The following is a 21,234-nucleotide window of genomic DNA, read 5'->3' on the forward strand; positions in this document are numbered from 1 at the left end:
TAGATAATGTATAATTACAGTTTTCTCCAGGAGGCTGTTAACTTTCTATTGGATTAGTGTCAGTTACTTAGATTTTAAAAGTTGTATACATAATTGCAGTTGCTGGATTTTGTTCAGCTCCCTCCACCCTCTTCCAGTGGGAACCTGATGTTCAAAATGATCCTGTTCTCTATCTTGAAATATCTATGTAGTAGTCATTACAAAGTCTATATATTTATTCCTTCTTCTCTATTACTATGCACTGTTGTGTATTACATTACTATAAGTGGTAGTGGTTGGTTGAGAGTGCTTTCACTACATTCTTTTAACTGATGTCCTTATTCAGAAGTTTTTTTCTCACTAGGATTTTAAATTTTAATTGATTAAATCATTAGTTAACTAATGCAAGATAACAGAACACTTTTGTTCTTATTTTTTAAAAGCATTGAGCACAGGGCTGGAGGGGTCAAGATCAGGACTGGACGGATATGCAGAGTTTTATATTCTGATGTCGCTTGGTCTTGCGAAAGGAGTGCCACAGTCTCGGTTAGACCATTGCGGGCTCTAACCAAGGTGATTAAGGAAAATGCCCAAGAAACCGCATTTTAAAATCTTAAAGGCTAGACTTGGTTCAGATTATATTTCTGCATTTTCATTGTGCCTTTAATAATGAAATCACATCATTGATCTTAACCTTTGTAGAGCAATGTTGTCGCTACTGTAGTCTTTGTTCTCATTTTTATCCTCCTTTATTTCCAAGAAAATGTTGTTATCTTATCTTGAATTAGCTGCCCAATGACTGAAGTCAGTTTAAAGTCGTAATGAGGACGAGTGAGTTTGGTTTCCTACAAGACTGGCCAGTTCAATTATATGTGTGTGTGTGTATATATATATGATATGATATATATATATATATATTTTTAAATCTTGCACTCAGATCAACAAATTCCTCCATCTCCTTTAGGATTTTAGCTTATAAAAGTCAAAATTTAGGTTCTCCACTAGACTTTTTTCACTAGTTGAGATGGCTTGTATGTTCCACTGAATTTGTTCTTGTCATCTGCTAGGTTAGCAGGCTAGAAGGAAACTTCGGTTTTCCTTTGTAAAAGTTTGGTTGATAATATGATTGGTACTTTACAAAAGGCATTATTCTGCTCTGTCCATACAGAAGAACACACTAAAATGATTCTTACCTGTTACTCTAATCTTCAACTGTCTTCAATAGTGAGAGAAATCTGAATTAGTAAAACATACTTGTTTCTTGTGTTGTGGACTTCTAAGTTATGTATTGGAATTCTTGTGTCCCTTTTATTTCTTCATCTGTTCAATATGCTAGCGTTAAAAACTAAATTGCTTGAAGTATGATAAATACCTATTTTAATATGACTTCCAATTCAGAAGTAATGTATTAAAGGGTTTATGATAACTGCAACAAGGAAAAACATGTGTGTAATTTTAAATTGGCTTCCAATTATTCCTGTTTGTACCATCTTCTACTATACTGACTTTAATACCTTTGTTTTAAGGCAAGCAAACTTAACTGAAAACAAGATTAGATCTCTAGGGCAGAAATAAGTGATTGAAACTAAACATTACCAAAGTATTGTTTTCTTTTTTATGTGTTAGACTTCATTTCTTTTGGGAACAAAATTGAATAAAATACCTTTTTTGTTTGTTTTCAGGCTCGGATAGCGTTTTTACAAGGGGAAAGAAAGGGTCAAGAAAATTTGAAGAAAGATTTAGTGAGAAGAATAAAAATGTTAGAGTATGCATTAAAACAAGAAAGGTAGGTATACGTATTTGTTGAGCTTTTATATGACCTGGAAGACTTTATAAACTGGAAAAAACATCTTCACTTGATGTAAACTGTCTCTACGAGATGATTCTACAGTTTACTTTGTGTAAACTGTCTTTATGTTAGGTCATTGTTACATCGTGCAAGCTGTCAGGCTTTCTGACAGTAACGACTGAAGAATACATTTTTTACGTGAATTAGCTAGTACTGTTCTTGCCTCATCTTTTCTGATGAGCTTTAGTGGTTGCTGTAATAAAATTGTTACATGCATTTCAGATTGGTATGTTTTTCAAAATGTATGGTTTAAACACAGCACATTCAAATTGAACAAGTTTCCTTTTCTGAGTTGGTAATTGCATATTAAATAAGAACAAACCTGCTAGGTAATTTTTGTAGTTCCAAAAACATAATAACATTTATATCTTATTACTCTACCTTTATCCACTTTTCAGTCGTGTTCGACTTGAAAAGATGAAGGACATTGTCTTTGCTTCGTACAGCCATTTTGTATTTGTTACATGATGGAAATTGTATTTTGTTGCAGAACAATATCTTCTAATGGTAAATTTTGATGTATTGTTTCTTCCTGTGGTAGATACTAGAATTTCTAGTTTCAGATGTATTTTCTGTAGCATTAATTTAATGTTTTTAAAATAAAGCATTCCATTCAGCTAAGGCAGACTAATGTCTTTCAAAGCTACATATTTTTCTGTTGACTGTTTCAGTTGACTGAAATTAGTATCTTAGTTTGGAAAAATATTAGGTGAGCTAGCTTGTAATGTGCCTGTATTTTCAGTGGTAGACTCAGTTCTTTCTTTCCATGTTTTTCTTGCTATTAAAAAGTAGCTGAATCCAACTGTGTATTCCACTTGAGGATGAGGCAACAAAATAGGTAGCCTTTATTTGTTTTGATTTGAGGGGAACATTCCTGCTAATGCAAACCTAAAATTTTGTAGTAAAATGTACAGGGGCTTTACCTGGGCATTTTTAGGTTCCTCTTCAAAGGTTAAATATGTCTAAATACATTTCATGTTATAAACTAGTACTATGAGTAACTAGTATAGAAATAACTTTGATTAGTCAGTTGCATATTAAAAGCTAATGTTTTGGCAAGGATGGCCACGTATTTGTGTGAAATGTCCAGTGTAAAGGCATGTTTCAGAAAATGGCGAATGTTCGTATCAGCACATCGTGTGTTTTCTGGTGAAATAAATTACAGCAAGGAGCTCCTTCTTCATTCAGCCCTGTCTTCAGGGGGGAAAGGAATTCAAGCTTTCCAACCAACGTCAGACTAAGAGTTATGATTTTGTATCATATGAGTAATGTGCAAGTGACTGAATTCAAGGCAGATGCAAAAAACATATAAAGTGTTGCTGTGTGTGCTACTCCTTCAAAAGAACATCGAAAATATCAAAGGAATTACATGCTGTTATTGCAGACCAAAGCGTTACTTTCTGAAGTTGAAGCAAAACTTTTTTGGTTGTGTTGGCGATAATAAACTATATGCTTCACATAGAGACGTTCTGCAAACACGCACAAAAATACTGTGGGGGTTGCCTACTTGTTAAAACAAATCAAAGGCAACTACAGTGAGGGTCAGCATCTTATGAAGACATTGTGTGAAGGACTCCAAAACATGAAGAACTCCATAAATGACATTGGTGAGACCTCATTTATGCTTTCACCTGAAATGCAGCTACCTTTATAGTTTGACTTCCCAGGAAATTCCAGAATTCATCTGATGAGGGGCAAGTTCATAACCATATATACAACAAAAGCAGAACAGCAAAAACATGCAATTCACATCAGTTCTTTCAGCTATGAACTGACACTGTGTACTTTTCAAGAGGAAAATCCTAAAGTCCCAGCCAGAATTACCATGAAGATAGCTTTAAAAAAAGGAACTGAAACTTTAGGGATGACTGAATACATGGGAGGCAATGAGCAAGCCTGCTGTATTTTTTTTGCTACTAATATGCAATGGTTTGAGAGGATCTAATTGGCAAAGTATGATGGGTTGAGTAAGGAAAGCCTGCACTGACTTGTTAGTAAATCATCCAAGAATGATAGTATATTAATCTCTTATCTTGAATGCTTCATTTAGTGCAACAACTGATAGCTGCTTTTTGTTGTTGTTGTTGCTCTACATGAAGGGTCACAAATAATCAAAAGGACTTAACCCCAAAGCAAACCAAATGCTGCCTGAGAATTTCTGATCTGAAAAGTGTTGACAGCAGTTACCAATGTTGCACCTGATTTTTCCCTTCTTTCCTCTTCCCATCCTGACTTCCTGATGTTGACAGAAAACTTCATGTTGTGAAGTGTCAAATTATAGGGCATCAGAAACTCATTCAGACAATGATAGAATATTGTGATTTCTCAGAAAAAGAGATTATGAAACAGGACATCCAGCATGTACAATTAAATAAAATGCAGTAGTAGTTGCAAAATAGCCTGCTATTTTTAGTATTTCTCTCTTAATATGTTTGCAACAAGTGTGATAATGTTTTAGAGAAGTAAAATGTTATTTTAATGTCCTTGAATATTTTGGATCTAGTTCTTAATGAATTTTTGCAGTAAAGGTAGGCCTTAAGTGGTTATATGTATGGTGATGCTTGTTGTTTGTAGCTAGAGGATACTCTAGAGTGTTTTACAGAAACAGTCAGACTTCCTGTGCTGCATGCTCTGAGCTACTCTGCTTCAAGCTTTGTTAGATTAACGCTGTGCTTGTCTTCCCGAGATCATAGAACTGTGCTATTGCTTTGACTCTGTGGGCTTTGGCCTGGAAGTCGTTTATATCCTTGCTACTGATAGGTAGGATTCAACAGTTCAGTTGTCTGACTGCATGCTGCTATTTAGGGACATTATTTCTCCTTTCCCTACTTTTTTCTTTCATCCTGGCCTTAGAAGTGCAGTAAGTCAGTCTTGGAAAGATTGGGAAGATGCCTCTTGCAGGATTGAGTTATTTCGTGTGGTGTGAGGATGGGAAGTAGTATCATTGTCTCGCAGTGAAAAGCACAGTAGATTGCTAGTAGTTGAAAAGATGTGTAGTCACCAGTCTTGTTTGTGTGGCAACGTGGAGGGGAATACCCATGCAAATATATACTTTATTGGAATAAAATAAGATTAATTTCTTACTGCAGAATTGAAATGGGATCAAAAGTGATGTGAAAGACATTATTTTTACATACATCAATGTTTTGGCTTATTTGTAGTGACTAGTCATAAGTGTAGTTTCAGATCAGATACTTCATTATCTTCTGTAATGAGCAATTAAAGCAGAATTTTAGTTATATATGAAATTACAGCTCCAAAATTGAACAGATGCTCCTAAACAGTATTTGCAACCGCTCTAAATTGATCAAATTTAGGTTGATTTTCTAATTACAATGCTCTACTGAATTCATTTATGAATTGGGCCAAAACGTTTGGTCTACTTTATTTAACTACATAATTTCTTAATTATTTTCATTCTGTGACTTTCTTTTACCCAAAATGTACAATAATTTATAGGGCATTTAAATCATGGTCTGTGCACTTAATCTGAAAAGCTTACTGAGACACTGCTTGGTACCATGTGGAACAAAGGCTTTGTTTCTCACTTTAGAAGACCTAGCGTAGACAATTTTGCTGGTTCATGGATGAAATACATTCAAATTCGCAAATAACTTTAAAATATTTGTGATTCTATTTAATCAGCAGTCAGCCAAACTCATATCAGGCAAATACCTAGTCTTTGGGAGCCGTATAGTTTTTCAGTTAAGATGTATGATACAAGCTGTTATTGCAAAGCAGTTACTGTAAAGGGTCAGTAGTGCCACCTGCTGACAGTTTGTTAACAAGACTTTTTTGAATTACGTGCAATTTTGGCAGAAACTTCTGTAATTTTGAAGAAAATCTTCCATACTGGTAAGTATTTCAGATTGCATTTGAGATGAATTTTCTTCTTGAATTTGGAAAATTTTCAAGCAGTGGTTCAGTTGAGAAAGTATTTGTTGAGAATGCTTGGTTTTGCCCAGCACACATTTTGTTATCCATCTTTTTTTGAGGAAGTTCTGCTATCTTCATGTTTGGCAGTTGTCTTGAAAATTGATGGGGACTGAGTATGACTCAGTTATCATTGTTAAAACTTCATTCATGTTTATTTTATAGAGATTTCTGTAAAATTTGGTTGCTAACTTCTTCCAGAATTTTCACCTCTGCTCTACTGCAGAACTTTCTAGAGTTCTTTTCCCTGAGAGTTTGAGAGCGTCTTTCCCTGGGGGATTTTTGAGGCAATTATATTTTGAAAGGTCTTGGATAAAGTTAGGGAATTCCAGTGTATACTTGTAGTGATGCGTGTGATGTTCTTGGAAGTTTGATAGGCAACTTAGACAAGAAGATCTAGAAGGCTAAGGCATGCCTGTATTGAAAAGTATCAGCAAGACTGATTTTGTTAAAAAGTGATAGAGTAGGAGAGGATAGGGGATGAGAGATCAGGATATTGAAAGGAGTGAGGCACACTTGCACAGGTGGATTGTGAGTAGGAATTGCAAGTTAAGCCTTGAGTGAAAGCAGAAGAGAAAATCAGGAAGAGAATGCGTTCAGTGAGGGAAGCTAACGATCCAGCATGGTTCTGTCAACGAAAAAGATCTCTATCATAAGCTAAGACAAGGCAGGAGAAGAGCTGAAGAGGAAACTGGAGGTAACAAGTAGGCAGGGACCCCAAGTGTGGGATTTATTCATCATAGTGTGGTTGGCTTACTATGACAGTGGTAGAAGTGAAGAAATCCATGCTGAATGATTGAACCTGCCAGTTTCAGAAAGGTTCTCATAGCAGCTGACACACATCAGAGAAAACCCCACATTCTTGAAGAACATAGCTTCTCACCTGCAAGTTATTTGATAGTAGTGAATAGTTGTAAGAAGACCCAAAAGTGTGCTCTTGGGAGGTTAGGAGTGATAGTATGATTCAATAATTATTGCAATATTTTTATTTGGATAAATGATAATTGTGTTGATGCACTTGTTTTAAATGGTATTAGTGGAATGTTTTCATTTGATAAAAATTTCGCATGCTAATTTGTGTAACATTTACATACTTTTTTTCAGGGCAAAATATCATAAATTAAAATATGGCACAGAATTGAACCAAGGTGACTTGAAAATGCCAACCTTTGAATCAGGTAACTTTTTTGACAGTAGCCTGTTTTAGTATAATTCTTCCATTATCTGCTGTTCTAGATTTGCTCATTTGCTTTGCTCAGTTTATTGTAAGAGGCAGTTCTCCCTTGCTCCCCACCCCCCCCCAAAGTGAGTTGTAGAGAAATTATTTAACATAGGAGACATTCTGATATTGGGCAAATATTTCGCTTGAGCTCAAAATTGAAATGAATTGACTTTTCCTTTTTCTGAAAGAGCTTTGCACATTGAAGAAAGTCACAAAGTTACACACTTCCCACTTCAGCTGCTGTTTCTCTTAAGTAACCCTTTTTGAAGAATTTTATGCATTTGTGATGTCCTTGTTTTTAGACAACTGAAAAGAAAGCATAACTGCAGAATAAACATAAGAAATCCTGTCTTTTTGGTGCTGTTATAGGATGTTAGTTTTTGAGAATGAGCAAAAAAAAAAAAAAATCTATCATGTTGGCCTGGAAAAACTGTTTTTAAACCTCTATTTTTATCTTAAATAAAGGAAAAATGTTCTAAGAGAAAAAGCAGACTATCCTTATGCTATTCTGGAATGTAGCTAACTTTGCAATGTAGATACAAAATGGATTATAATCAACAGTTTTGCTCTTCAGTGTGTTACTGGTTGAGAAAAGAATTTTTTTTATAAATAAGAGGAGTTACCTGTGGCTTCTCTTGAAATGTGGGTCCTTGGGAGCCACACTGTTGGCCTGTGGTTTTGTACTGTGTCAAAAAACTGTGGTCCACAGATTTTCTAGCAGTACAGCTAGCAATTTGAACAGTATTTTTTTCTTATGCTTTGTAAGTGCCACATTTTGGGTACTTTTAACCTCAGCTGAAAGTAGAGAGCATGATTCCTGTTGTGTATTTGATGGGATCTGTTGTAAGTCTTTAAAAGAAATGCAAGTTAGATATCTTAATCTTTAACCTCTCAGTTTGTCCCATGTTTTATAGTCTCTGCCATAGTAAAAGTGCAGTGGGCTCTTAGTTTTAATTACTTCTAGTAAACTGATGGAATTTGTGTTAAACTACTTTTTCTTCAAACACTAGCATGCATCTGCTTCTCTTATTTTAGCTGTATTTGGCTCGGTGTTTTCAGTGTTATTTTCTAACCAGCTGGGTGAGAGGGATTTAGCCAGTTTTCTTAGCAGTACATTTCAACTGATTGGGGCAAGATTTTCTTCTGTGTACAAGTTAAATATTTCTTTCCTTTTCTTGAAGTAAAGGATCAGGATTTTTTTAACTAACTTTCTGAAACTTGATGTTTCAGCAGAGGTTTAGGGAAAAAAAATATATTTTAAGCACCCAGGCATAGGGCTGTTTATAATCTGAAGAGGTGTAGGAATTTAGGAAGAGATAAATAGCACTGATACAAAAGTGGTTGTAGTAAATAGTTTTTAAATGAAAAGTGATGCCTGGTTTTAAAGTAACTTTGCTAAAAATTATAATGCAAGTCAAAGGGAGAAAGAAGAATTTGACTGATAAATACAAAGTCTGTAATATGTATGACAATATTATGCTTCTTTTTTAGCTGCCATTAGGCTCAGCAGTAATCTGTTAAATGCTTTTGCAAGTGCTGATCTTTTGCTTCATGATACTGTTATAGAATGTGGATTTGTCAAAAGAAATTAACAAGTTTGAACCTTGATTCATTAGAGAGCAAGTTCCTAATGGCTACTGTTTTTGTTTTAAAATTTGCTCTCAGTTTCATTAGTGTCTTGTAAAAAGTTGATGTGAAAAATAAATAAATAAATATGACAATATCTTTCAGAAGAAACCAAAGATACAGAGGTTCCCACAGTACCTCAAAATAGCCAGCTGACCTGGAAGCAAGGCAGACAGTTACTAAGACAGTAAGTAATATCATTGAGTACTGGTGTATTCAAACCTTTTTCTGAATTATTAGGAGCTGTGTATATATGCTTAGTCTGTGAAACTGTGCAGCTGAGATGGGCAAATAGTGGTTCATTATACAGGACTCTATAGTCTTGAGTTTTCCTTTAAATAATAGAGACAAAGCTTTTGGATACCTCATGGCTTAAGCTTTTGGTTGAATATCAGCAGAGCAAGCCATAGGTGGAATGCATAGATTTGTTTTGTGGAGGTAGGTCTTTTCCATTAATGATGTAATAATGGCATTCATTTTAGCAGTTAATGCTGATTTCTTTCCTTTTCTCTAAAATGTATTTTCTCTTTCTCCTCCTAATATGTGCAGGTATCTTCAGGAAGTAGGTTATACAGATACAATATTGGATGTACGCTCCCAGCGGGTAAGGTCTTTGCTTGGGCTCTCCAATTCAGAACCAAATGGTTCAGTAGAAACAAAGAACTTAGAGCAGATCCTCAATGGAGGTGAATCTCCTTCATCAAAACAAAAGGGACAGGAAATCAAAAGGTGAGTGAAGAGATAGGAAATGTGTAAGGTTTAAGTATGTTTTACTTAGTTATTAATAAGTACTGCTCAGTTCATACTCAATTTTAACCCTTGAGTCTCTGAAACCTGCAGTGTAGCTGGTTGTGATAATGAAATTGGCTATAAGTCTTAGGTAGGAAAGTAGGAAGGGCTGTAGGACATGAATTCAGTTTTAATACCATTTTAGAAATATTATTTTAAGGCAAGATATTGTCAAGGGGTGCTTTTCACCATAAGGAATTAGACAGCTGTAGAAACTCTACTTCATACAACCATTTCTTGTTGTTTTGCAGGTTTTAAAGATCTTAATCTATTAAGTCAGGTAGCAATTGCATTTGATCTAATTAATCTTCTAAAATCTCATCAGCAAGTAAAACTGACTCTCTGTTAATGCTTTTTTTTATGTAGGAATTCTGGTGATGTTCTTGAAACTTTTAACTTCTTAGAAAATGCAGATGATAGTGATGAAGAAGAAGAGAGTGACATGATAGAAGATATTGCAGATGGAAAAGAAAAGCATCGGATAAATAAGAAACACAAAGTGAGGATTATTTTTAATATTGTGTTGGGTGTAGATCTGAAATCCCTTTTTAAAAAAGAGAAATAATTTTTCTTTTCCACACAGCTAATTGCTGAAAGGCATATCTAATTTCATCATTTCAGCTTCTCTGCATAATCTGAGTCCTTTTACAAGGCGAATTTTGTGCAAGACAGTGTGTGTCCTTTCTGAGTTTTGGAAAAGGTGGAGACAATCCCTCATGGACTAGAAGCTAAATCATGTAGTGAAAAAGCAGATTCCATGCCAAATAAATGTTTAATTCTTTTATGCAGCTTCTTAATTAAATGTGTTAAGACCCTAGCAGAGACTTGTCTCCAGTGGCGTTCTTCATAATGCTCAACTACATTTTGTGCTGTTTTGTTTTTATCTTTAGTTTTCCTTTCTGTGAGCAACTCTCTAGGTAGGATAGGATAATCTATCCCCTTTTAGTTCTTTTTCCCTATTAGGGAAGATTCCCCCTGTCATTGGGTTTGATGAATGCAAAGACCTGAATTTATGACTATGGTACTGACAGTTTAAATACTTTTTGTTCACTGGAACATGCTGTAGCATGATGGCCCTTTCTATCTTCATGTTGAAAAATGTTTTCCCGTGCAACTAAGTCCTCATTGAGGGTAATCTGTATCATTTCTAACCTAAATATGTAATGGTAGAAAAGTTTTCATGGTTCAATTGCAGAAAAATGCTTATGTGTTTGCAGATTGGTAATGAAGGTTTAGCTGCTGACCTTACAGATGACCCTGATACTGAAGAAGCTTTGAAAGAATTTGACTTTTTAGTGACAGCTGAAGATGGTGAGGGAGCTGGAGAAGCCCGAAGTTCAGGAGATGGAACAGAGTGGGGTAAGATGCTACCAAAAGTGTTTAGAGTGGGGTAAGATGCTACCAAAAGTGTTTAGAAATGTAAATATAGGAAGATGTGTTCATGACAGTATGTGTGAGTTGCAGCACCTACTAAAATGGAGTGTATGTGCGGATGACTGTGAAGATCAAATGCTGATGATTAAATAATAGTATACTGTATGTTGAAGCTGTATATACTATTGTAGTTGCCACAGGATTATTATTTTTGTTTTATGTTTTGGTTTTGATTCGAAAATTTAAAAAAGAAAAATGTTTTCTTTCTTAGGTAGGAAAGGCTAGGATTCTGAATGTTTTTATGCCTGAATTAAATCAGCCTTCAAATTTAGATTTTTCTTTTCCCTGTTCAGTTTTGATCAGGAGCTTTAAATTTTGTTTGTGCTCAAGTTAAATTTATCTTTAGTGTACTTAGAAAAAATTTGAATTAGCATAATTAGTTTTTCTTGCTAAGATTTTCAGATGCTGTTGTTAATGTAGCTTGCCTTAGTAGAATCAACACACTTTTGTACTGTTCCAATGTTTTTTTTAAGAGTAGATAATGAAATTAAACAGGTTACTATTTCAGCATGAAACACAATGAGCTAAATAAATTTCAGAAACTCCCAGAACCTTAGATGTTTCAAAAGAAGAAATTGAAAGAGGGAGAGAATTTGGGTAGGAAAAAGAATTAATAGCTAGCCAAGACATTCACATCTGCCTTGATGTGGGAGTTGACAATCTTTGTTTCTGAACTGTAATGTAAAGCAGTTTTGCAGTTGTGCATAAGTTTTTGACTATAAGACCAAGAAGTGCCATTAGACCATTTTGTTTGACTGTTTTATTTCAGTTAATATTGAGAGAATGAATTTGTTACGCTCAGTGGGCAAACACAATATAAAGATCTACAGAAACTGAAATACTGGTACATCTTGCAGAAAAATCATCCAGTCTTGATTTGAAAGAGCCAAGAATTAAAATGCATTTTCTCTTGGAAATTAGTATCAAAGGATTAGTCACCTTTATTTTTAAAACTTGGTCTTATTTCTAGTTGAAAGACAAAGCCAGACAAACTGTAGCCTTTGGTTTTGATAGTGCCCATCTAGTTTTAGGAGCATTTTAGTACCTAGTGTTGTCCCCCTTTGATACTTGATCATCTTTTTATTTAGCAAAAGAGGCAAATCTCTTAGCATAAATTATTTCTCAACTCTGAAACTGAATTTATGACTTTCAGTTTTGAACATCACTTCAAATGTGGAGTAATGCAGAAAGTTGTGGTTCTAGCATCAGTCTTACCAACATTGTATATAGAAGTAAAGCCATCTTGATACTCTAATTCATGCAGTCAAAGATTTCGTTTATCCATTTTGTCACAGCATCATGCTGAAACTTACTGAACTAGCTTGTCTGTTGCAATCCCAAGTCATTACTCTCCAAGATTACTTTCCAGCCTGTTACCTGTATTGTCATCTTTTCAGGTAGTTACCCAGAATCTGGAGTTTCTCATTTGAAATATTGATGTTGAAAGTTTAATTTTCTTCAAATTTGTCAAAAATGAAATTGACCCATCACACGTCTTGAAGAATGGTTTTCAAGTCCTGATATTACAGTTTATGTTAATCCATAGTAGAAGTGAGGCAGAACATTTTAAGAGGTTTGGTTTTTTAAGAGTTTTTGCGAACTTGTGACTCAGCTGATTTTTGGTAACTGGTCCAACCACAGTAACTCCGTTGTTATCAAAGTGCTCACATCTGAGGCAAGGAAATGGGGAGGAGGAAACAAACAAACCTACTTCCATCTCAAAAGGATGTTTTCCGAGTTTTGCCACGTGAAGGCAATATCTGCAAGTTTTTTTTCAAACGTATTATACCAATTTACCACCTCAATAAGCCAGAAGACAGAATTCTAACTGTAGTAGCACTGCTGTCCTCATAGTATGCCACTGATTTTTGGTGCAGCTGTTCTTTCCTTAAATGCATGCTTAATGATACATGCTGTCAGGTCTTGGGATTAAGTGTTTATTTTTTTGAAAGTTTGGTGTGTAAATTTGAAATACTTAAAGGCAGTGTTTCTTTATTACTGATCAAAAATAAGATTTGAAATACTGTCCCACTTAAATGCCTTCTATGATAAATAATATTTGCCTAAACCAATTTGCCTTCTTTAGCCTGTCTCATTATCTTAAACTCTGTGAAACTGATATTCCTTGAAATCTCCAAGAATATCTATAGGGAGATTTTTTTGAGGGTAACTTCCATTTAAGTGAATACTTGCCATTTCTTTGAGAATGATCATATCAGCAGTCAATGTAATACTCAGTTACAAATAATATTTTCTCATCTTTCATAGTGTGGTTCTACTTTTTTTTTTTCTTTTTTTAGACTTTTTGGCTTTGTTTTTTTTCTCTTTAATCTTTTTTGTCATTGATATCTTCACAGTGTTTCTTACCCCTGGAAAGATGCAGGTTAATCAATAAAATATAAACAACCAGTGTACTTTTCTTTGTAACATTTTTATTTAGTATAGGGAAATCAAGCTTCTGACTTTTTTTTTAAACTCTAAAGCTAAACTAGCTTTTTTATTGCTTTTAATACTTAGTAGTCAAAGTATTTTCTATAGTTCAAAATTCAGGTACACTAAAATTTTTTATCACCAAATTTGGTGTAGTTATGTTTGGGCTGCAAGAGACTTCTGCAAACCAGCTGCTGACAGTGACAGCTTTTTTTCTTTTTTTCTCCTATAGGATGGCTCTTTATGAACATACTCCTTTTTATAAATCCCTTTTTTACTATACTTTTAGTCTTAAATTATTTTCATTGCAGTTTAAAGTCTCTTGTCATGCTACACATTTTACTAGGAACATCTTAAGACCAGTGAAATATGAGCAAATTCAAAGTGTTAAAGAATTAAAGTATGCAGTGAATTCAAAAGGAATGTGCATTTTCAGATTAAAAGTTTATAATACTTTGTGGTGAAATAGCACAATCAAAAAAAAAAAGATTTGTATATACCTTTTTGCAAGGTATAGCAAACAGGAATAAAGCGAATGTTCCATACTGTGTCATCTTTTTTGATGTCTAACATGTACATGATTGAATTTCTCTACTCTGAGAAATTAAAAAAAAAAAAAAAAAAAGAAACAATCCTGTTTGCATATCAGACCTGAGTCAGAGAGTGACTGTGCCCAGAATTCTTGGTGGCGGAGAATGACTGGAATTGAGTCTCTTGTGTCATCTTCTAAATGAAAAAATCCTTTCTGCTCTAACTGGTATTAATTAGTGGATGTGCCGGGTCCTCTGCACATTCCTAGTGTCAATTTAATGTGGATTATAAACACTGCAGGATATTACGGGAAGTTCATTCCCAGAGAGGAATTACAGAGGTCTTCTAGTTAGCTGGCTCTGAAGCAGTTAATTTTATCTAGGCATCCCTGAGAGAAATAATGTTGAGTTTTCCTAAAAATCTTCATTGAAGTTCATTTTGCAGCCTCTCTAGTTAATCTGGTTTAGCTTTTAATCTAGTTTTCAAATTTCTAATCTAAATTTTAGTAGCCAGTACTAGTTTTTGAGTATTTATGTTTTAAGACTTGCATTTTTACTGTTTGCTGTTGACTAAATAAGCCCAATTCCTTCAAGTTCTTCATGTCATGACATCTTGTTCTTTTCTTTTGTCATCTTTTCTTGAAGTTTAGTGTAGCATACAGATTGGACATGTTATTTCAATTTTGTCATCACTGTCACTGAATAATGAGGAGTTCTCCTAATTTGATATACCACACCTTTTCAGATCTACCAGAATGGCAGTTAGATCTTTTTTTTTCCTTTTTTTAAACAACATTGCATTGTTCTTTTATATTCAGCTTCTGGTTCAGTTTAACCCCCACATTTTTTTCAATTTTATTTATAAATAATTATATATATATTTAAATTTATATGTAGTTTTTAATGCCTTCCTCTTTTGGTTGGGCATGTCCTCTTAATTAGGTAGTGCCTCTTGCATTTGCTGTTCTTCTCTATCAGTGTTTTGGCCCTGTGATCCTAAAGCCTGAGGTCTTTGTGGCTGCAGTTTGGCAGTGGTAGCTTTAGTTTGGTGTAGGACTTAATCGTTCTTTGCTACTCTCTAAATTGTTTGTGGAGAGTTCAGATATTCATGAGACTTTTCCCATTATTGTCCCTGTTCTCTGCCTTCCTCACCTTTGCCATTTCTTCTTTCCACCTGTTTGAAGACTGTTTCTTCTTCCTCACCTGCTGACTTCTGTCACTGATGTGTCCTGTTTTAATGGTGGTGGTCTTGTGGTAGGTGCCTCAATGCCCTAGGGCATATCTTCCCCCGCTTTGTCATTTTTTAACATGGAGCATTTGTATTAAAAGTAACTGTTACTGGGTTTCTGTTTTATATCCTTAGCATCTTAAATGCCTATGTTTCTTTAGGGCACTAACATAAAAGAGCACATTGTAAGTTATTTTAATAAAACAAATTTACCATTCTTTCTCTCTGCTGTGTATGGCTCCTCTTGCACACTTCTATGCCCTGAATGGTTGGCATCAAAAATTGCTGGTTTTTGGAGACAGTGATATTGTAGGTGTGATTGTAAAAATTGGGAACTGAAGGACCTAGTTTTATTATTTATGTCTAAATAATTTGTGAGCATAGGTTTAGCTGGTGCACAAGCCAAGTTTGGTTTATTCATGTTTGTGTTCTGTTTCTCTGCTTGTCTTTGAGCAAAAGTTTTTCTTTAAATGTTTCTAAGACTAGGTGAATGTAACACGTTTATCCTTTTACTAATCACATGTTTCCAGAAATGTTTGTGATGATTTAGAAAAGTGGAGACTTGGCTTTTCTTGGATAGTAATTAACTCGGCAGTGTATGTCACACAGAAAGATATATCTTTTGAAACTTCTGTGGAATTTTGTTTCTGCCAATTATAATGGAATTGCTGGAAGATAGTGGCATGTCAGAATTTACTCAGCTGTGTGAATTACTTTATCATCATGTAAAATGCTGCATGTATGGAATTGTTTCTGTGGTTACATGTAGGACCAAAGTTTGTTTCTTGTGCATGTAGAATGAGTGTGAGAGGATGCATGGTGGTCTTCATGAACAAACTGGCACTGACTTACTTGGCTTGTGTTTTCATGAGTGATACAGCATGAATATTTTTTTTTTTTGCTTGTTTGACACTGGCTGAAAAATTTCTTAACGCTATCTTTCTAAAGATGCAGTAATCATTTGTGAGCCTAAACAATTTTTTTAATGTATTTTGAAGTATCTAACAAACAGTTACTTAAAAAGCATGATTTATTTGTTGATTAGTAACCAATTAACACAATTTTCAAATGTGTAACTGGTATTAAATGGTGCCTTGGAAAACTATATGAAATGAGAATTAGTGTTTTGTAAACCTAAGAAAAACTGAGACTGCACCTTTAAAATAAAGAATAATTAAGAACTTTTTATTAATGATCATATACAGCTGTGAAAGTAAATGGCCAAGAGCTTGCATTGCCAATTGCTGATTTTTTTCTTTTAATAATATGCTGCATGTAGACAAAGATGACCTGTCCCCAACTGCTGAGGTTTGGGATGTAGACCAGGGACTAATAAGTAAACTGAAGGAACAGTACAAGAAGGAACGAAAGGGGAAGAAAGGGGTGAAGAGTAAGTGCAGATTCTGAATCTTGTAATGCAACGCTTTTTTGCATATAAAGAAGACTTTTTTTTTCCTCACAAGTTCTGTTCTTTTTTCATTGAACATTGTTTTTTTGTAACGGGGGCAACCAACTTTAACTTTCTCCATGCTGAATGTGAATATGTTAAAAACCTTTATTTTCAGCCATTTCCTAGATGAGAAATGTTGAAGATGCTTAATTTAGTCTTAAATATTTAAAGAGAAATAACTGCTTTGAAATGCAAGTTTAAATATAAGTGAGCAACATTGCATTTTGGGGATATTTCTACTCTAAAAGTTTAAAGAAAAGAAGAATTAAACTTTCTCCACTTCTTAAAGTAAAATACTCTTGTAATGATTTTTTTTTTAATCAGCTTGAATTTAATTAAAGCTTGTTTTAATTGCTGTTTATGGGTTTGTGTGTATTTTTACAATCTAAGAATGAGAATTTAAAAAATACATGCAATGTGAATACAAACTTTTTGGTGGATTTGCTTGTGGTTTAATTCTTATTTTATGGTGCCCTTCACTTTTTTGTATTGAGATCTCTTTACTCTTGAGAGGAAGAGTTTTCAAACCAGCTGACCTTTTTAAATTGCATAAATTAAACCAAACTTCAGCTTTAAGTAACTTAAAAATGTATTACTAAATTATATTGGCTTACACAAAGCTCTTGGTGGATAAAATGGCATTAATTCAGTGTCAGTCTGGAGAAACTCCTTTGATTGCAGTGTTTTTATTTTGGAAGTGTATTAGTACAGTTTCTAGCTATATTCAATAAAAATAACTTTGGCCTTGAAAAACTGTGTGAATGCACATTAACTAAATTAGGTGATAATGAATTAAAATAACACTTTTTATAAAGAGTTCTATAATTGTTGATTAAAATTTGAAATCACTCTGAGCAAGCTCTAACAAATTAAAAATCAGTTTGCACATGTTGATTTTTTGAGCAGTTTTGCATGACTCACACATGCATATATAAATATACAATTTTTGTTAAAGTAAAAGGTTTCCGAACCATCCTTTGACTATTAGAATTTATAGTAGTAGTCTGGACGATAATGAAGTATCTTCATTTAACATGTAGATAAGCAGTTAACATCCATCAAATTCACATGAACTGTTTTGTAGGGATAGAAACTTCCTTTTAATACCAAAATGGACTTTTTAATTTGAAAATTTCTTATCGAACTTTCCATTTTTTAGACACTTTTGGAAGCATAGTGGCAGCAAATTAGCAGCAAATGTTTTGATTTGTGGAAAAAATAATGAAAGGATTTAGTAGATTGTTTTATTTGTTTTTGTGTGAGACAACATAAAGACACAGTTTCAAAAGCTCTTGAAATGATACTTTTGTTTGAAGGTTTATGTCTGTCCTTTTCGCACACCACCACACCAGTTAGTTTCTGCTTCTGGCTTTCACAAGATGAGCAGCTGTGAAACAGTAACAAGTGTTGTTGCAGGAATAAAACTATACCAAAAGCTCTTCCCAGGGCTCCAAATTTCTTTTCTTGGTGTTATTCTGGCATCTTTTTTTTACTCGTCTATAAAAGGTTTCTTATTCCTGCAGTTATTGCTTCCTTGGGTCCTACGTAGTTAAGAATTTTCATCATTTTGTTTTTCTGTCTGCAGCAGTCTACAGTTTCCAGAAGAGGAGCATAATCCTCACTAATCAAAACAATACTACTTTGTCAAAAACTGGAGTTTTAATGGTCTGTGTTGCTGATTAAATTGGGAGCAACTGTTTAAAATAAACAGTAATTATTCGCTCTGAAATGCCTCATTGTAAGCGTGAAAATTTAACAGCATATCATCAAAATGCTACCCTTCATGTCTGCTTTCCTCCAGTTGCTACAAACACTGTAACATTAGGTTTTGTACCCTGAAAGATATGACGTATTGGCTATCAATTATCATCTGACTTTGTTTGACAAAGTGTGTTCCACTGTCAAATCTTAGAGGAATGCTTCCTTGATCTGAATTTTGAAACCTGCTTATGTTCACATTAGAAAACTAATTGGGATACAACTCTGTGACACACTGCTATAAAGTGTCATAAGTCACTGCTTCTGTTTTTTTAAGTTTAAGCTGCCTTCTATTTTGAGATACCATGAGCTTATACAGATAGTCTTACAGGGTGGGTCGTGGGATTCTGCACTGGCATGATAGTAGTTCCTGATTAAGAACTAGCTTCTAAATCACTGAGTAAATTGAACAGCATAGCTTAATACACAGAAAAATTAATGCATTTAAGGTTGGACAAATTTGTTTTAAAAACTACTTGGTTTGTAGATTTCTCTCAGCTTTTTTTTAATATTCTGGGACTGAAAATACCATAGGAGCTTCTGCATGGCATCATAGTGATGAAATGAATGTGTATTGACTATCACCTGTTGCAATATTTTGAGGACAGCATAATAGGGCAGACATTCTAGTGGATTCTTTTATTGACTATTCAGTTGTAACTATAGAATGTCTGAATTTAAAGTGTTTTCTTGGTGACGGGATCTTCATAACCCTGGTTCAGGTATGGTAACTCTTTATTCCAGGCGTACAGATTAGTAATTGAAGAGAAGTTGATTGGATTCTAGTTTAAAATTTCTGTAGTCTACATTCGTATGTTTTCTTTTGGGAGAAACACCTTAATTCAGGTCACTTGCTGTCAGCACATATTTAATCTTAATGTAATACATGGTCAACTTGTTTTTTTGTTTTACTTTCACCTATCATAGTCACCATGTTATGTGGAAATACTGCTTTCTTATGAAAGAATCTTTGTTATATTTTTTAAAAGATTTTAATTACAGAATTTAATTACACTTGAATTACATTTAGAATATCAGCAGTAAAATAACCTCTGTTTATTGAGAGTTTGTTTTATATTCAAAACAAAACAGAAAGACCTACTCTGGACTTCATTGTGAAAGATAGGTAAGAAGTGTAGGTTTGATTTCCACCAAGCCATCTTCTTTTAAAAGCTTTCTACTTATGGTAATATGCTGAGAGTAAGGCATTTAGTTTCTTGCCCGAGTTTGTTAAATCCTTTTTGGCAGGCAAATCAGTGTTGACTTTTTTTTTTCCAGATACCATCTGCCAAATTTTCAGAACATAATACTGGAGATGATACATACTGCATTTGACAGCATTAGGTCAGAATAATGTGTTCTTCAGCAACTAGGAAAGTATTTATCGTACTTTAAATTGTACATTTGGATCACTATTAAAACGAAGATCCTTGTACTGATTTTCCTGGTCCTTGTAATTTTTCTCATTATCTCTTGATTCTCCTGTTCTTCTTCCCCAGTCTAGTTCGCCATAGGTGGAAAGGTATCTTTCCCAATCACTGTTCTATTCTTGATTTCTAGAAATATGGTGCAATAGCTGATAAGCATGAAAGCAAATGTAGAACTGTTACCATCTTCATTAGCATCACTTCTTGATGTAAGGCAATCCCTATGTTAGATTCGACTTGGGCTATTACATATTGGAGCTAATAGAAATTTGTTTATGGCTTTTCAGACTACAGCCTCTTGCTGCGAATATTTAAATACCTGTGTCCCTTTTGATAGCTGAAGGAAAGTACACTGAGATGGGATAGCAGAAGTCCCACTTCTGTTCATAACAGTTCCAAGTTAACTGATTGTTTTGTTTTATCTTTTAGAATCAAGGGAGAACTAGAACATAGTTGGCCAGTTTGTACCTTGGACAGAGTTTCTTATGCAGAGACAGCACATTCTTATCCTTAAAAATCTCTTTGTAACATTTAAAATACTTCAACAATGGTATGAAGGCACAGTTACTGCTTATTCAAAAGCAGAAATCTAAGATCTTCTATGATGATCATATAATCTTGAGTATTGATGGTTTTTAGCAGGAGGTACAGAGAGGTTATTGGGAACAGCAGATGCTCTTTTGTGAACTTCAAAGACGTTTGTATTGCACGAGGGATTGAGGGCTGTTTTCAGATCATGCCTCAAGGACAAGAATTGATTAAATTTGTTCGAAAACGTTAAAAGGCAAGGCTGAGTCCCCTCGTCAGTGGCATACTAAGTGAGTGGCTGGTTCAAGGTAACAGTGGGTAGCAGAGTTGGGGAACTTCTGGTTTCTTCTTAGTCTGCTCTGAAACTGAAGTCTCTGCTTGTATATTTAGAGTGAAGGTGCTTATGAAAGAGATGTTCAGTTTGGATGAAAATTAGAGCTTATAGGGTCATTTTGACATTTTCCATGGATGTGCTGAATAGTTCAGGCTGCATATCAACATAGAGAAGACAAGTGTGTTTTCTGCTGGTGAACAAAGAACTCTATATATAGAAGTAGACAGTTGAGAGTACCCATGGTAACTTTTATCATGTCATACAGTGATTGCTGTATAAAATCTTCAAGAATATATCAGCTGGTGGTCACATAAAGTGGCTAGAAGTCAACTCAAATAGAAAAGACGCAAAAAAGGTTTTGTGGTCTGTGTAGTTGAGACCTGGGCCTTTTAAAAATGTCTCCTTTAAAATGAGATCTCACCTGCTGACCCCAACTGTTGTACCTTTAAAGTAAAATCTTACCCATCTTAATCTGGTGGCTATTAGAAAAAAAGTGTAGCTGCAAAACAGAGATTTGTCATAGTAGTAATGAGAAGGAACCTCCTCCATCTCTTTGGAGAGAGGCTTCTTTTTAGAGTTGTGCTCTTTAGGCTAGCTACAGTTCATTTCAATCTGCTGATGTACAGAAAATTGATCAGGTGACATAGTAGAACTGATCACCAGGTATGAAAACACTGTAAGCTGAAGTGTGTAACAGTACAGGCAAGATGCAATGTA

At 34.5% G+C, this 21,234-nt stretch overlaps 1 protein-coding gene across 4 annotated transcripts in view; it reads left to right on the forward strand.

The window, feature by feature from the left end:
* Positions 1–21,234, forward strand: part of STRN3 (striatin 3) — a 67,079-nt gene that overhangs the window by 20,832 nt on the left and 25,013 nt on the right. For 2 of the 4 annotated variants that reach the window (XM_026095095.2, XM_026095096.2), the window contains exons 2-7: positions 1,662–1,765; positions 6,866–6,939; positions 8,715–8,796; positions 9,159–9,338; positions 9,765–9,897; positions 10,616–10,757. In XM_026095095.2, coding sequence (XP_025950880.1) covers positions 1,662–1,765; positions 6,866–6,939; positions 8,715–8,796; positions 9,159–9,338; positions 9,765–9,897; positions 10,616–10,757 — 715 coding nt within the window. Of the gene's footprint in view, positions 1–1,661; positions 1,766–6,865; positions 6,940–8,714; positions 8,797–9,158; positions 9,339–9,764; positions 9,898–10,615; positions 10,758–16,299; positions 16,411–21,234 lie in introns of all 4 variants that reach the window. The other 2 variants (XM_026095093.2, XM_026095094.2) reach the window with 2 other exon arrangements.

Source organism: Dromaius novaehollandiae, chromosome 5, assembly GCF_036370855.1.
Source record: "Dromaius novaehollandiae isolate bDroNov1 chromosome 5, bDroNov1.hap1, whole genome shotgun sequence".
Taxonomy (NCBI): Eukaryota; Metazoa; Chordata; class Aves; order Casuariiformes; family Dromaiidae; genus Dromaius; species Dromaius novaehollandiae.